Raw genomic sequence first — 17,295 nt, 5'->3', positions numbered from 1 at the left:
AGAACCGACAGGCGGATGACATCAAAGTACCGCAAGAGCTATATATGAAAGTGAACGCGTTTTAATGCTTTTTTTGAACTGCTCTCGTGGTACTTTGATGTCATACGCCTGTTGGTTCTTGCAGTGCCGCTTAAATTTGTCGCATCACACAGTGCTTAAAGATTCATCACTGAAAGCGTTAAACGTTTTTATTAATAGAAAAGCAACATGGCAGGACACACAGAACTACTTACATAGAATCACTCAATTGAAGACCGCGAGATGAGGAACATGTTTTCTACACAGCCGCGCGGATTCACTTCCGATTTCAATTGTAACTAAAAATAGTGGAATTACTACTACGTCATATTTCATAACTGAACAATTTATTGAGACCAAATGGCTTGCAATGCAAATTATTCTGAAAAAGTGACACATTTGTCCTACCTTGTACGTTATATTTATATATGTATACATAACACATTTCACTTCGAGCAAAAGCATGCTGAAAGGGATCAGACATTTTCCAAATAATTACAAGAGAGAAAAAATTGGGAGAGCTCTTCTCACAATTGGTGAGCAGTAATATATCTTCAAATATAGTGTCCAGTCAAAACACTGACATCAACACTACAACTAAACTCTTGTGAATCTGCATCTGAAGCAGCATTTGTGAAGGTATACACTGTCAAACATTTAACAGTTTAACCCAAAATAGCCACGTTAAATAGTTTCTTGCGATATAAAAAAATGGCACCTTCCTGAAATTACAAAAATGATGTCAATTTTATGAAGATTGGATGATTTGAAGATCGGTGAACCTTTAAGCTATTACATTCTGACATATGTACAACCTAGTAAAAAGGTTGCTTTGCATTACATCTCTCTTGGCAAATTTATACATCTTTTCAAGCCTGATTGTTTGTTAAAGAATAGCTCAAACACAATAAACATAACTAACAATCCCTACACAAATGGCCATAGAATAATCATGTGACCATACCATTATGCGGACTTACCATGGGGCATCAAGTAGGAAAACAGACCAAAATGAAATATTGTGTAGAAATACAGACAGTCATTCACGCCGCCTCATTCCTTCACACAAAAGATTCACGCACTCTGTTCAGACCGTTGTTCCCACCGGCCCGTTAAGATCCTCTCCCACTTGAGCTACCGGACCCCCGGAACTTTACAAAACAAGTCCCTTCTCCGTTCCGTTCCCCTCTTCAGCAAACGCCCCCTGAACCCAGCACACGGGAAGCATAGTGCTGCTTTACACCCGCAGGATCTCCAGACAGTTGTTGTAGCAGATGGCGATCCAGTCGGGCTGAGTGGAAGCCCACTGCACGTTGTTGATCTCACCTTCAGCCGTGTAGGCCAGGATGGGGTCTTCGATGGCCCGAGGCATCTGTTGGATGTCCCAGATCAGAGCCTGGTGATCGTCCGCTACAGTGGGAGTTAAAGAGAGGGGGCCAGGTAAAGAAGACTTATATGAAAGTAATAGGTATAACATATATGGAGTAGCGATGCAGTCTGTGTGTGTGTGTGTGTGTGTGTTTATGTGGCTGGGTTGATTTCTAACCTGCTGTACATATGTGGCAGGAGGAGTGAGGAGCCCATGCAATGCCATTAACACAGGCACGATGGTTATTGAGACGAGCCACCGGTGTGCACGGCACACGTACATCCAGAATCACAACCTGACAATGAGTCAATAACATTACACAGCAAATCTCAACATTTTCATTAATATTATACACTTTATCGTAATGAATAAAAGCTAGTAAAGTGACTGAAAGAGTGAATAAAAGACAGACCTCCATGCCATCCATGGCCATGGTGGCCAGGTAGTTGGGGTCCTGTTTGTTCCAGCAGAGACGCAGCAGCGGGTGATGCTGAGGGTCCTCATAGATGATGGTGCTGTGCTCCAGATGCCGCAGATCAAACATGCGCACAGAACCATCTGCTCCTACAGATGCAAACATATCCCGCCCACCACCTGCGCGACTGAAAGCAATGTCATACACCTGCAAGCCAATACAAATACTTTTTAATGAGGGTTCACTGTAACACCACACAAATCCATGGAGTGTTTTGAACAGACTGATATAAATCATTCACTATATTTGAGTTTACTCGTACCTCCTTGTCATGAGCGATTAGCTGTGTTTTGACGTGGCCTGACACCAGGTTGACCCTTCCCAGAACCTGTCCTGTCTCTAGACCCCAGATTGTGCAGGTGGTATCAATACTGGAGGTGCCTGTAAAAGCAAAACATGCATTTATATGTACCAAACAGAACTACTGAAACAAATATAGAAAACATTTTCATACATAAATAAATATCCACAAGAGTGTGGTCTCTTACCCAGAAGATTAGGGTCCACTTCATTCCAGTCAAAAGAGGTCAGAGGTGCACAGAAATCTGAATTCTTGTTGTTATTCAGAAGGCATTCCAGCCGGGTCTCTGTGTCATTCACCTGAACAAAAGATAACAACTTATGATTGTAGGGATGTGTGTTTGTACAGTCACAATAGTAAACCTAGCAGAACATGAAATCAAAATTGACCCTCTATCACTTTTCAAATAGTATTATGGTTTTTATTGTAAATGATTCGTCATCAGCTTTGGATGGTTTTGAGATGGATTTCCTCCCTTCAATAAATCCTCCAACCATATAGAGAACACAAATCTGTCTATCTATTGAGCATCCTCTTTTTTTCCTACTGTCATGTAATGCTTGTTCTTTCCCTCTGCTTACCCTCCATATGCGCAGGTAATCTCCACTGGTGGCCAGGAGGTCTGGATAGACTCCCTTGGTGTCAGGAATCCACATGATCTTGGTAGTGGGGTACGGATGATCGAATGTGTTCCTGCAGACAAACTCTGAGCTCTCCTCCTCAAGACCCACCAGTTGGACCTGAACACCACACAACAAAACATTACGTGATACTGTTTGATGTCACATACAATGAATGTACAAAGAAAACAATACAAACTGGAAGTGCGTTTTCACGCTCTTGTGTGTATGATATGATACTGCGGTCAACTATAAATGTCAAGCAGACGGTTTTGTAAACCGTGGTAGTAAATAAAAGCAGAGACATGATAAATGACTATAGGATTGATGACGGTTTACCTTGTTGTTATATTCCTCGACGAAGCTACCGAGCGCCAAGCGAAACCGCTTGTCGGGTCTGACGCTCCAATTCATGGCGTAGACGGTCCATGGCGCCTCGTATTTGTAGATCTCTTTTCGTTTACCGTGCAACGACATTTTTAGTGCCTTTATCGGGGCGGTAAGAAAAAGAACGAAGCAGGACGTTGAAAATATCTCCTTTTGCGCAGATTGTTCTGTTTCAGCACGAATTGCGGTCTCAGGTTCGTGCAGCGCGAGACAAAGAGAATGTCATAACAATCTCCCTCGGCAACGGCCGCGAATCCGACGATCTGCGGTCTGAGAGAACACAAAATCCAGACCAGAAAAACCTCAGATCACTCTAAAAATGCGATGTTACATGTAACTAAAGGCCCATGATTCGCTTTGTCCCAACGGTTTTAATTATAACTTTAGAAAGCCCCAAATAGGCCCGACCGCTCGTCTGCACATTTGGTCTGAGGATATGTGCATTTCAAAATAAAAGTCTGTAATAAAAACGGAAAGGAGCGTTCTGGTCACATATGCTATATTAAATATGTATCGATATAAAAACAATTATTGTATACATCTATATGTTTAATAGTAACTTGGTTTGCATTTTATCATATTGAGCAATGTTTCGTGTTTAACAGATAACCCGTAAAAGGCAAGGGCATTTAAAGGCAAGAACAAATCATTATGATAAAAAAATCTTTGGCATGGAATTGCTCAGTAAATATTAAAGATATTAAGACTACATTTTCACAAATGTTTTTGACAAGTATGTAGGATGATTTTATGTTGAAAACGGTGAATAAATATGATATTAGCTGGGTTTTCACAGACAGGGTCACATAAAATAGGAATTATATAATAATCACATATATAATGTTATATATCATGAATTACAACATTTAAAAAGCACACATGTCCACTTTTAATTTATGATAAACAAAATAAACAATTAGCTTACTAAACCAAACAATTATTAAATAGCTCTAGGTATTTATTAATATCGTAAAAATGTGAGGAATAGCACACGGCTTAATAATGGGGTTATCATCTATCAGAGCCCCATTAACTCACCGTTCCTTTTTTAATAATTTTTGTCAAGGCTTCGCAAAGCATTGTGGGTAGATTTGTTCAAATGACCCTTGACTCCAGTGAGAGCTGTAGCGTATCTCTGCTGACTATTAGCTGCTGAAGGAATCACGAGTATTAAAAGGTAACTTTTGTGATGTGTCGCGTTATTGTTGTTTTTTCAACATTAAACCTGTGAGATGAAATGACGAACGCTGACACAGCGCAGCAGAATTGTATTTTTGAGATAAATCGTGTTGGGGCCGCTGTTAGCATGCTAATATGCTAACATACATACTATTAATATGAATGAAACGTTAGCAAGAGTAATGGGGGATGGGGATGGTTGGCTGAAAAGCTTCTTCTCCCCCGTCGAGTTTCAGTTATTCCTTTCCTGACAGAATACACGTGGTGAATATGTCAGAGCTGTTGACTAGTTGACACTCTTTGTGGTATAAATCAATGTTAGTTTAGCGAAGGATTGGCTCTGGGGTGAAGCCAAACGTCTCACTAGTTTTGCCAAGTTTTGAGGTTAAAGTCGGTTAAAATGTAATAAGTCATTACTCCCCAAAGCCACCTTTAGCTCTTTCTTTGCTCTAATACCAGCCCATGACAGGTGAAGCATTACAGCTACTTATTGCTCTGTGACATTAGTAAGTTAATAACCTGTTCTTATTTAAGCTCTGTGTTTATCACCATTTACACACTCAGTGGACCACACTTCTAGTATCATATTGTGTTGGAAATATCCGCATGGATTGCTGGGAAGTTGTTTATTATTTGTATGGACGCCTATTACGTCTGTTTTAACCAACTTTATTATTTGCTTTGAGAGACCGTCAAAGCTATCAATAGAGTTATATCTATTTTCTTTACTGAAGTTTTTAGTGTCTATAGTTGTAGATTACTGGTGAATAATTGAGATAATATACATTTTTAGGTGAACTATTCATTTTATGTATATAACCAATCAGACTACGTTATGATGCGATTAATAAAGTCTTAGCCAATTAAAACTCATTTCAGTGAACGTCTGAGGCTTTGGCTTTCACAATAAATCTCTTGAAAGATTACAGCCCTCCCCCTTTCCACTACGGTAACAGTGCACTATAAATCCATGTCGGTTTTAGCCATATTCCATTGTTCAAACGAAAAACTTTCTATTTGATAACAGAACTTTATAATTGAAAACATGTTTGGTGAAGCATCCTATTTTTACAGTTTATCCTAAATAAATATTTTAGGGAGAAGCGCTTGTTGCCTTCACTTGTTTGCAGTATAAACAATAGTTTATAAACTGCCCTAAACATATTGAAAGGGCTAGTGGCTTGTTCTTGTAAGCTGAAGTGTTTATGTATATACACCCTTCAATGTACGGAGGTCGTCAGGCTATTGTCACACATTTACGTTGTTTGTTTGTTCTTGTTTATTGTTCACCAACATTCTTGTTTGTTTTCCAGCACGTGTGACTGTATATAACCGCAGTTGACAATGTTGTCTAACTAAAACACAAGTGTTTGGTTGTTTTTTCTGTTTTATGCAGGTCGAACCATGCGGCACCTGCTCTTTCTCCTCCCAGCCCTACTTGTGCTCCTGGCCCTGCCGGACACAAGGGGGCGCTACAACGACGACTTTGATGATGGTGAGGACATCGCAGAGTTTGATGACAATGACTTTGCTGAATTCGAGGATGTCAGTGAGGACCCGGCAGTAGATGTAGAGAAAGAACCACCCCCACGAGCAGCCCCCTCATCCATACCTGTAGAGGACGATGAAGACGAAGCCACGGTGGAGAACGAGGATGGCCAAGATGAGTTTGAGGATGCCGATGGGCAGGTGAATATTTGATGTTTATTAGTTTGTAAAACAAAAAAAAACAGTGTTGATTGTTTATTAAATGAAACTTGTTGTTTTAGGATCAAGACATGTACAGCAAGTATGACACTGAGGAGTTTGAGGGCTATGAGAAGAGTAACCCATCTTTCAAAGACACACTAATATACAGAGAGGTAAAAAGAGCTTAAATCTGATAAAATGGTATGAACTGTTCTGAGCTGACTACACATGTGTCTTCCACAGGTCCCAGCGCACTTGCAAAACAGCTGGGAGAGTTACTACATGGAGATCTTAATGGTCACTGGTCTCCTCGCCTACATTATGAACTACATAATTGGAAAAAACAAGAACAGCAGGCTCGCCCAGGCCTGGTTTAATTCCCACAGAGAACTTCTCGAGAGCAACTTTGCCCTAGTGGGTAAGAAGACCTCCTTGCATGGTCTAGTATCTGTCTTGTAGTCCTATGTTTTCTGATTCTCTGATGTCTTTATTTTCAGGGGATGATGGCACCAGTAAGGAGGCCACCAGTACAGGAAAGTTAAATCAGGAGAATGAGCACATCTATAACCTGTGGTGCTCAGGGCGTGTGTGCTGTGAAGGGATGCTGATTCAGCTTAAGGTAACGTGTGTGAGAATGTAAGAGAGACAGTGTTGGGTAATTATATGGAGATTTGCAATGTTGCATTTTGTTGCAGTTTCTGAAAAGACAGGACCTGCTGAATGTGCTGGCGAGAATGATGAGACCAGCCTGTGATCAAGTGGTAAGGACTCACGCTGTATTTCTTTAACTCAACTGGTGCTAACAACTCATGGGTTCAATTCCCAGGGAATGTATGGGCTGATAACATTCATACATCAAATGCATTTTAGCCATTTTGGATAAAAGTGTGCACTAGAATGTGTCTTTAAACTGACACCTTCTCTGTCTCTGAAATGACCTGACTTCTTTTCCCCCTCAATCTCCACAGCAAGTTAAAGTAACTCTAAATGATGAGGACATGGACACTTTCGTGTTTGCTGTGGGTAGTCGGAAGGCCATGGCACGAATGCAGAAAGAGATGCACGACCTTGTGAGTCATTCAATTCTTCCCTGGCACAGCTGTGTGTGTGTATTTGTGTACTGACCTGCTTTCTTTTTCTGTCTTTTTACAGAGTGAGTTCTGTGGAGATAAGCCCAAGTCGGGGTCAAAATATGGCATCTCTGACTCTCTGTCCATCTTGTCAGAGATGGGAGAGGTCACGGATGGAGTGATGGACAGCAAGGTAAGTGCTGAACATCACAACTGAGACATAGAACAAACAGGAGCTGCGTCAGAATTCGCTCATTCACTATTCTCTATATAGCGAATGATAAATAGTCCACTAAATGGGGAAGAAGTGAATGAAAATGAGTGAACGATTTTGGAGACTGAAGTATATAGTAGGGATGCACCGATACATTTTTTTGAAAGACCGACTACGAGAGCCGATTTTTTTATTTTTTTCTGGTACTCACCGATACCTATACAATGCCTATATAATATACAATTATGTTAATAAACCAGTATCTTACTGGTACATTTTCTTATTTTAGTTATGCTTTAATTTAAGTACTATTTTTTTTATTAACTTCTATTTTTAATGATAAGTAGCACAATTTTACAAACACATTTACTTCAGTTTACTTATACTCTGATGTCGAATTATTAAAAAAAAATTCAAGGGGGGGGTGACCAGGCACACTGACCAGTAGCGTAGCCACGAGGGGACCTTAGGCCCCTTCATTTATATGCAGGCCCCCCTCAGATTTTTGATTGTATAAAATAAACAAATAAGGAATTATTGATTTGTTACTCTGGTTGATTGACCAGTGCTCCCCGCTGTTTTCAAAGTTCATTAGTTTAATTATGTCACGAGTTGTGCGTAGCATCTTTTGCGCCAAGAGTTAAATGTATACGCTGAGATGGCAGGTGCGCAATATTATATTTTATAGATATTGTCGCTATGCACCATATTTATACTGCCAGGTTCGTAAGTATTTGCATACTGTTGCATGTCTTGCGAAAATCAGCCAGTTTTGTTATTGCCGTTATCCAATAAGACTTCATGAAAGTGGAGAAGGGAAGAGTTCCCATAGGGGAGCTACTGCTATGTTGAGAGACCGTTCTCGAAAGGGAACAAAAGATTGCGGATAATTAACCCTTCAAACCTCCATAGTAAGTTTTGTCTGTGTGTGAAGACGCTGCAGGCAGTTGTGTAGCGCAAATTCGTGTTCTGAAGTTAACTTCACAATTAAACTTCAGCCAATTCTGTGTGCAGAGCAGTGAACACTGTGTAGGGATTAGTTTATTCATGTAACGCTCTTCTGACGAGCTGGCGGTTTAAATCAGGTGGGTTAAACAAGAGAGAGATACTTTTAAAATGAAGCACTACGGGCAATACCATTCATTTAATTTAATCTGTTTATTTTTTTGAGGAGGAAATAAACTGTCAACAAGAAAAAACAAAAGTGTAAAATCATACTTTCGTGGCCTTAATGGTCACTCTCCTCCAGCTGATTCTAATCAGGCGGTTAATTCACATTGTATCATGGGAAAGAGTAAGCGAGTGTTCATCGGATGTGGGTAATGCATTGTGGGTAAAAAGATTGAACGAATGTAGGGAATGAAGTAGTTCACTCAGGTTTCGGACACCAGGTAGAACAGCACTTCTATATACTACTGCTGTGTGCCGCAATGTACATCATCTGCTAAATGTAACTATTTTCTCATTTTCCATTTCTCTATGCTTTGTCTCCCCAACCGAAAACTGGCTAGATTTCTTACTGTGAAACGCAGAAGTCACGCATGCAAAGAGCCCATTAGTTATAAACTATGTACTTCTTTTAAAGGGATACTTCACCCAAAAAGGAAAATTCTGTCATCATTACTCACCTTCGAGTTGTTACAAATCTATATACATTTTTGTGTTCTTATGAACATGGAGAAAGATATTTGGAAGAATGCTTATAACAAAGAAATCTTGCCCCCCATTGACTCCCATAGTAGGGACAATTATATTATAATTTTTTGGTTCTGTTGCACTTTTGACTTCCATTGTATTTTTTCCTACAATGGTAGTCAACGGGGGCAAAATCTGTCTGGTTATAAGCATTCTTCCAAATATCTTTCTCTGTGTTCATCAGAAAAAATAATTGTATTCAGATTTGGAACTTCTCAAAGGCGAGTAAAGGATGACAGAATTTTCATTTTTGGGTGAAGTATCCCTTTAATGTCCTGCACCAGTGTTTAAGAAATCAATTTTTTTCCAGATGGTAAATTACCTCACCAGCAATGCTGACAAGATCGAGTCCATCCATTTTTCAGACCAATTTTCTGGTCCAAAAATTATGCAAGAGTAAGGATGTTTTTTTCTTTAAATTGTGGATAGAAATATTTTGATGTCAAACACAGTTATAAAATGTATGAATTCTTTTAGGGAGGGTCAGCCCTTAAAGCTGCCTGAGACCAAGAAAACACTGCTGTTTACATTTAACGGTAAGACAAGTTGAAAAAAGACATGACATTGTAAATTTGTAACAATGTAAGAAGTTAATTTAGTTATTACTGACTATTCTCTTTAGTGCCTGGGATGGGTAACACCTCTCCCAAAGATATGGACAGTCTGCTTCCTCTGATGAACATGGTGATCTACAGCATTGATAAAGTCAAGAAGCTTCGTCTCAATAGAGAGGTCAGTGCACATGTACAGTAAGTGATGTTGAATTATCAATCACTCCTTCCAAAACAGCCAGGAACCTCGGAGTCATATTTGATGAACAGCTGTCCTTCAATGATCACATTGCAAAGACAACGCTGTCATGCCGATATGCCTTATTTAACATTAGTAGTAGACAATTCTTTTTATAAAGTTTTCAAAAAACATAAACCAACAATCACATCAAGTTATATTAAAATCGTATACACAAAACAACATTACAAACATAATGAAAAAAATATTATATATATATATATATATATTAATGGGGGGGTCTAAATTGGGAGTGTGTAGCTGGTGCTTGTCGTGAATCCATGTTCAAAATATGAAAGAAAAGGTCTCCAGACTTTTATAAATCTTTTGATAGAGCCATGCACAGAATACCTGCAACAGCATACTTTCACACCCTCTTACACTCCTACACCCCATCAAGAACCCTGCGTTCAGCAAATGAGCGGCGTCTTGTATTGCCCTCTCAAAAGGGCATAAATCGCTTTCCCATTCATTCTCCATCACCACTTCCTGGTGGAACATAACACCCCCCATTCTCTTGTTTCAGTAGAACTGAATGCGGGGCTGTGTTCTTCTGTTAACATTTTTCAAAATATCTTCTTTTGTGTTCTGCAGAAGAAAGAAAGTCATACAGGTTTTTGAAGGCGAACTACTCCTTTAATAACAGGGTTAATGCGTAATGGTCATGATGGTTGACCAATCAATTACTAAACAAGTTTGTGGATGTGTCTTATGTAAAAAAGAAAACCAGACGTGTCCAATAATGATAACGTGAACCAGCTGATTTGATACATTTCCACCATATTAGCACATTTCTAAATTGTAACTCTACCTGTGTGTTTAGGGCAAGCAGAAAGCAGACCGGAACCGCGCTCGTGTCGAGGAGAACTTCCTGAAGCAGACTCACGCTCAACGTCAGGAGGCTGCTCAGACTCGCCGGGAAGAGAAGAAGAGAGCGGAGAAAGAGAGGATCATGAATGAGGAGGATCCTGAGAGACAGCGCCGCCTAGAGGTGTGTGCAGATTGAGATATTGTGACTTATTTTTTACTTGGATGTATTTTATGCTTAAAGCGTGCTTGTTGTGCTCCCCTAGGAAGCCTCCCAACGTCGCGACCAGAAGAAGATTGAGAAGAAGCAGATGAAAATGAAGCAAATCAAAGTGAAAGCCATGTGAAAAGAGACACTCTCGAGCACACTAGTCATTAGAGAGAATGTTACATTTCTTCTGTAGCTCTTGCTTACACCTGCCAATGTACACTCTCATACAAAGTCTTACATTAATGTGCATGCCATTCTGTTTGGCTGCCACTTTATCCACAGAAATGCTCTGTCCAATCAGGAGAAGGCAGCTGGTTGTTAAGGAGTAAAACTGATCTTAAAAGACAACTTGATTGGAGATTTGTTTAAAAAGTGCATTTTACAGCCTGGGTGTTTGCTAAATAATTGCATGGCAGACTTTTAAGTGCATAAATCTTGAGCATGTTGGAAGTGTTATGTTGCTTGTTGTTGCCATAATTTGGTCTTCATCAATCGGTCCAATCAGTTGTCTTTAAAGTTCAGTATAAACCCTCCAAAAGAGAGATTTGTCAAGAGGACCTGTGTTTTCTTCTGATTTGAATCAGAGGTTTAATAACATTTCAGCTATTCTTATTTTAAAGGTGAAATCGGGGAGTATTTTTAAAAGGAACTGGGTGGGTTAGAAATCGTTTTGTAATATAGTGCTTCCTTATCCTTTTTTTCTAACAATTCATAATTGCAGCTGTTTTATAGATCAGCAATAGACACAATGTTATTGTCTTTTCACTATTTTTGTCTCTTTTTTTATGAGCACAGATCCAGCACAAACTCCTCCTTTATATCTATTTAATACAAAATAATTTTTAATTTATCTTTAAGTTAAAGGTTGATCAGACCTGATCCATGAGCTTATATTATGTTAAAGTGACCCTTTTTTCTGTAACATTTGTTTGTGAGATGGAGCAAAACTGAATAAAGCTGAAAATGTTTAATAATTGCTTTAGTTTTTTCTCACTCATTTAGGTGGATGCACAAAGATGAAGGCTTTTGATTTCAAGGAGAACAAAGTTCTTCAATGTTTCTTTTGGGAAGTCCTGTAATATTTAACAGATATTAAGCACAGACATATTCAATATTAACATTACAATACAATACACTACAGTACACACAAATGATGAAAAAGTAGATTTATGGGGGGAAGAGGGTTGTAAGCGTGAACTTGAGAATACTGTGAGTAACTTGAAAGTAGGCACTTTTGACTACCATTGTATTTTTGTCTACTATGGTAATCAATAATGGGCACGGTCATCAGAAGAAAAAATGTACACAGATTTAGAACATCTCAAGGGTGAGTAAATAAACACATCATTTTTATTTCGGGGAGAACTATACCTTCAGAAGCATGTATACAGGATGAATGTTATCAGGTGTGTTCAGTGTCTATACATATTATTCTCTAGCAACAATGTCTATACATGCATCTAAATGCTTTTTTTATCTTACAGCAACACGATTTAAAGTCCACATTTTCACCAAGACAGTACGTCATTTTAATGTGATGTTTTATTGCATTTATAATAACAAAAGAAAACTTATTGATTTATTCCCACTATCATTTATAAGCCTGCTAATAATTTTGAAGTAAGCAGAGGATTATTAAAAGAAGATTAAAACGACATGCATTCTTCAAACAGTAAATATAGTACAAGATTAATGGAGTCCAGTACTAATTCGAAATACAACTAAACAATATGGAGCTATTGCTTTCAGTTTCCCTGTGTTACAAAAAAATATCAGGGGTGCTACAAACTTGGAAACCTGGACTACTATCAAAAGAGGTAAAGCATGACACGGCAAACTTCCCCATTCTATCTTTACCGTAACGTAAATGAATAAGCAGCAATGAGGAATGTAGTAAAATATTAGTATGATCATGCTGTTCAGAATAAACCGGACAGCGCTCTGTTTGGTTTTATCTGGTTTTGCATTCTGGCTGTTTTTTCCAGGCCGAGCAGTGCGTAAAACTATTAGTGCTGAAAAGGCGCAAAATACACTAATAGGCAATGGGACATTAAAAGAAGTCATGGGTAACGGATGATACATACTAATATCCAATATGACTGTTACCATTCCCAGGGTGATGGAATACACCCAAATAAATGTACAGCATATATGTGCCATCTTTTGTTTTGTGGAAGTCTTCAGGCCGACGTACATAATAGGATGCACCACAGCCATGTACAAGTCTATGGACATGGCAGCATAGAAGAAGGAGCCTCCTATAAGACTGGTGGTGTGTAATGCCATGGTGTATTCCTGTCTGATTCTTGTCACACCTCCGAGATTCCGTACGATGATAAGCAGAACTCCAATGTAATAGAAGAAATGAATGCAACATAGATTGAAAAGAAAGATCACGCTCAAGGAAAATGGAGATGAATTTCCTTCATTTGAATTTGTCGCACATTGTCCCAGAAGTTCCACTATCACACAGATGAGTATTGGAAGGTTCACAACAACCATTAAGATGTCAAAAACAGCAATGACTGGATTGTAAGATCCTATGCAAAGCTGGTTCTGGGATGAAAGGTTTGAAAAATTCCCATTTACACCCAAAAGTGTGTAAGTGGAAGAAGTGTTAGAGTTCCACATCTCCATTCTTTCACCTTCAGAGTCTGCAACTGTGAGCCATGAAGGATTTTTATAGTGGGATTTGTCTGTGATTTATGTCTCTGTCATCCACAAATGTCACAGATTTGCATTAGGTACATCAAAGCACTATTTGCAAAACCAGCAAATTTACAATTTGCTGCTTCACAAAATACACCTGTTTCGCAAAACAAAAACTTTGATCTAAAGAGACAACTGCATGGAGACCGGCATGATGAATTCTTCTGTTGGTTAATCCTGGTGCACAAGAATATCAATTCTGTTCACCAGCATAGACGTATAACAGAACATTACATATGAGGACGTAAATAAATCGTACAAATGATTTCAGCCCATCTGTATAAATATACACATGATACTCAACTTATGTTAGCATAAGCTTGCACCAGGGTTGGGTAGTAACGAAATACACGCCGTTACATAATAAAAGAAAGAAGGAGTTACAGTTACGTAAAAACATATAAATCATATTACAGTTACTTTTTGTACAAAGGGAAATGCTATCAGGATGACAATGGTTTCATTTAATACTAAATAAATCAGTATTTTGGAATAATAAAACTTGTTTTTGAGTGCTGCTTGTTCTGTTGTGTTGACTCATGTGAGTCACCCTGCTGGCGCATGCCAATAACAACTCAATTCAAGGAAATTTCGCAGTTTAAAACAAATTCAAGTTGCTATTTCTTCTTAAAGGAGCAATTAGAAGATTTTAAAGCCCTACGGTGGCTGCTCAGAACTAAGATGTCGTCACGTTTCCGCTTCTTTGCGGAAGGAGAAACAACTTGGCCAATTCCATGCAAGGGGACCAGTGGTGTATGTAGGTAGAAATCGCTCATTCTGAGGTAAGTAAAACATAACGCTTCATCATGTGAGGTCTTTATTCACTTCTGAAGACATAGTTATGTATATTATATTGCATTTCTGTCCACGATCCTCCAAAAAACTACACACTTGACCTTTTATGCCATATTTATATAGCCTACAGTAGGCAATGTGACCTTGAAATAATTCAAAAGTAATAAGATTACACTATTTTTATACTGTATTTAGGTAACTGAATACTTTTTTATGACTGTAATGGAGGACATTTTAAAAGTAACCCTCCCAAGTCTGGTTATCTTTTGGATGTGTAGAAAATAGGGTGATGTTTCAAGACTATGGAACATAATGCTAATGCTAGGAAAGAGACATGACTAGAGACCATCAACTTTGATCGAGAGATCACCCAGAGTTTGTCATGGCAATGAGAAGTCTACATATGAGGTTTGACCATGTAGTTAAACTGATTCCCTGTACACTGTAGATGCAAATCCATGAATTAACATTAGTAGTCATAGTGGTTAATGTTGTTGTAGTAATTAATAAAGTTGACTTTTAAAATAAATCCTTTTTCTTTTGCATAAATCCAGGTCCATGACATCCAACATATGAAAATGTAGATGGTTTCATTTGATTATTGTCTGGGAATAATAATATACCAGAAAATATGGCTTTTAAAAGTATGGGCGCTACCATTTTTAACAAATATGTTGGTCACAAAACAATGTAACATTTAGGAGTTACTGAGGCCCATAGCCTTATGTGCAAATACTGGTCTGTACATGACCACAACATCAGCCCATATTGTCAAAGTGGCATGTACAACACAGAGATTAAATTGCATTTCTCATTCTCCTGAATGTTGTAAATAATACGTCCACGTTTCTATTTTATGGGCATTAAATCAGATTTCCAATCATTTACGGGTCGATCAGATATCAGAATATCCGAAAAGATGGATTAGTACTATCCAGGGACTTCTGAGATTTCTAAATTCCCTCAACACATCTGTATTTTGGGTTGACTGTTAGGCAGTATGTGTGTGGTCCCTAAATTTGTGATAACAAAATATTTGTGCTACTTACTCAGCAAAAACAAAAGCTGTAGTATGTGTGTAGCAGTCAGCAAAACATACAAACTGGCTTTTTACTGTAAATGTACAGAAAGTATTTTATAAATAGTTACATAGATAATCATGTGGTCATATACACATCATTTTATACACATCATTTTATACACAAACCACTAGAGAAAACCAATTTTGGTATAATCCTACTCCCCACTCTCAGTTTTAGAATAAATGTCCACCTTTAACCCAACAATTATAACATTTATGAAAAGGGGGGAAATAATTGAATTACAACGGTTTGATTACAATCCTATAGACAGCCAACTGACTTTACAGTTTGTAGTGTAAAATTGTACATCAGTATTACAATACCTTAAATATTGCATAACATGATACAGAACTAATGCTCAAACCTTTTTTTCCATTTATTTTCCTCTGTTATATGTTATATGTGAAGCTGCTTTGTAAAAGTTTCCATCAAACAACGGAACTGAAAATGAACATTTAAACAGCATGAGCAAAATAACAACAATATTGCTGGCCAATACATAATAGAAAATAATAGTGTACAGCAGAAGGCGCTCTTCATCTACTTCCAAGACAATCTCTCATTTTAATTCTCAAAGTTTACATGTACATTCCAATTTCTGCAGAGTACTTTAACCTAGAATTTGTGACAATGTGAGACATGTGAGAATGTGAGTGTCTCTAAATAGCCATACAGTTCCTATAAAGCACTGAAATAATATCAACTGTCAAATCTTGCAGCAAGCCTATTTTAGTAAATGAATAGAGGTTAAGTGCTTTATGAGTATGATATGAATAGTGGCTAAGTGAATCACAACAGTAAGAAGCTGAATTACGGCAAAATGGCAGATTAAAAGGTCAGCTCCTGAGCTTGGTGCAGGATAATATAAGCACTTTTTGGAGTTGTAAATCTTACCATTTAATGCAATTCTGAAAAACAGTTAACCAATGTGTAGCTAATGCTTTCAGTATTCTTGTATTATACATAAACAACAGGGATCCTGCAAAATCAGCAGTCTGCATTACTAGCAAAAGAGGTAAAACATCACATGGCAAGCTTTCCCATTCAATTTTTTTCACTGCTGTGTAAATTAATAAACAGCTGTAAGGAAGAATGCAAAATGCTAATGTAACCATGGCTATCAGAATAAACTGGACAGCACTCAGTTTGGTTTTATCTGGTTTTGAGTCCTGTTTTTCTTTTCCAGGCCGAGCAGTGCATAGGGCGATCAGCACAAGTATGCAGAAAAAGACACAAATAGCCAATGGAACGTAAAAAGAGGTCACGAGTAAGGTATGATACATACTAAAATCAAAAATGACTGTTACTATCCCCAGGGTGATGGAATACACCCAAATAAAGGCACAACATGTGCGTGCCATCGTTTGCTTTGTGGAAGTCTCCAGGCCAATATAAATGACAGGTTGAACCACAGCCATGTACAAGTCTATTGACATGACAGCAGAGAAAAATGAACCTCCGATCCGACCGCTGCTGTGAAATGCTACAAGGTTTTCCAGTCTGATTCCTGTTACACTGCCGAGATTCCGAATGATGATAAGCAGAACTCCAATTATACACAAGAATCGTACGTAGCACAGATGGAGAAAAAAGAAGTAGCTCACAGAAAATGCAGATGAATTTCCTGGATTTGAACGGTATTGTTTCACAAGCAGATCTACAATCACATAGAGGGTTGTTGGGAGATTAAAAACAACCATTAAGATGTCAAAAACAGCCATGACTGGATAGTAAAATCCTGGGCAAAACTGGTTATGGGATGAAAGGTTTGACAAATTCCCATTTACACTTAGAAGACTGTTATTGGAAGAGTTGTTTGTTGTCAACATCTCCATTCTTTCACCCTTCGAATCTGCAAATACATGACGGTGGAGTTCAGGAGAAG

The 17,295-nt window shown here is 38.3% G+C and overlaps 2 protein-coding genes across 3 annotated transcripts; one reads left to right on the top strand and one right to left on the bottom strand.

Moving 5' to 3' along the window:
- Window positions 1–173: 173 nt before the first annotated feature.
- dcaf7 (ddb1 and cul4 associated factor 7) lies at window positions 174–3,664 on the bottom strand. Of its 2 annotated transcripts, none has more exons than XM_079457394.1 (7): window positions 3,123–3,664; window positions 2,745–2,903; window positions 2,351–2,462; window positions 2,125–2,243; window positions 1,800–2,009; window positions 1,565–1,682; window positions 174–1,428 (listed from the first exon to the last, which is right to left on the bottom strand). In XM_079457394.1, the coding sequence occupies exons 1-7, from the start codon at window positions 3,258–3,260 to the stop codon at window positions 1,256–1,258; spliced, it is 1,029 nt and encodes a 342-aa protein (XP_079313520.1). In that variant the 5' UTR covers window positions 3,261–3,664; the 3' UTR covers window positions 174–1,255. The 2 variants fall into 2 exon arrangements, with proteins under 2 accessions (XP_079313520.1, XP_079313519.1); XM_079457393.1 differs by having other exon boundaries at window positions 174–1,432; window positions 1,566–1,682; window positions 3,123–3,610.
- A 579-nt stretch (window positions 3,665–4,243) lies between these two features.
- Window positions 4,244–11,801, top strand: ccdc47 (coiled-coil domain containing 47). The gene is made up of 13 exons (XM_079456118.1): window positions 4,244–4,347; window positions 5,746–6,038; window positions 6,119–6,211; window positions 6,282–6,456; window positions 6,536–6,657; window positions 6,734–6,799; window positions 7,007–7,108; window positions 7,191–7,301; window positions 9,328–9,413; window positions 9,495–9,553; window positions 9,640–9,749; window positions 10,630–10,797; window positions 10,880–11,801. The coding sequence occupies exons 2-13, from the start codon at window positions 5,754–5,756 to the stop codon at window positions 10,958–10,960; spliced, it is 1,458 nt and encodes a 485-aa protein (XP_079312244.1). The 5' UTR covers window positions 4,244–4,347; window positions 5,746–5,753; the 3' UTR covers window positions 10,961–11,801.
- The last annotated feature ends 5,494 nt before the right edge of the window (window positions 11,802–17,295 follow it).

Source organism: Barbatula barbatula (assembly GCF_947034865.1).
Source record: "Barbatula barbatula genome assembly, chromosome: 5".
Classification (NCBI taxonomy): Eukaryota; Metazoa; Chordata; class Actinopteri; order Cypriniformes; family Nemacheilidae; genus Barbatula; species Barbatula barbatula.
The sequence above is the reverse complement of the archived record's forward strand: the minus strand, read 5'-3'. Positions and strand labels throughout refer to the sequence as shown.

Excerpts from the sequence above, each read along its gene's own strand:
- dcaf7 (XM_079457393.1), bottom strand. The coding sequence starts at position 3,260 with ATGTCGTTGCACGGTAAACGAAAAGAGATCTACAAATACGAGGCGCCA. Across the intron at positions 2,463-2,744 it reads ATTACCTGCGCATATGGAGG|GTGAATGACACAGAGACCCG; the intron begins GTAAGCAGAGGG and ends TCTTTTGTTCAG. Across the intron at positions 2,010-2,124 it reads TAATCGCTCATGACAAGGAG|GTGTATGACATTGCTTTCAG; the intron begins GTACGAGTAAAC and ends ATTGGCTTGCAG.
- ccdc47 (XM_079456118.1), top strand. The coding sequence starts at position 5,754 with ATGCGGCACCTGCTCTTTCTCCTCCCAGCCCTACTTGTGCTCCTGGCC. Across the intron at positions 9,554-9,639 it reads ACTGCTGTTTACATTTAACG|TGCCTGGGATGGGTAACACC; the intron begins GTAAGACAAGTT and ends TATTCTCTTTAG. Across the intron at positions 9,750-10,629 it reads AGCTTCGTCTCAATAGAGAG|GGCAAGCAGAAAGCAGACCG; the intron begins GTCAGTGCACAT and ends CTGTGTGTTTAG.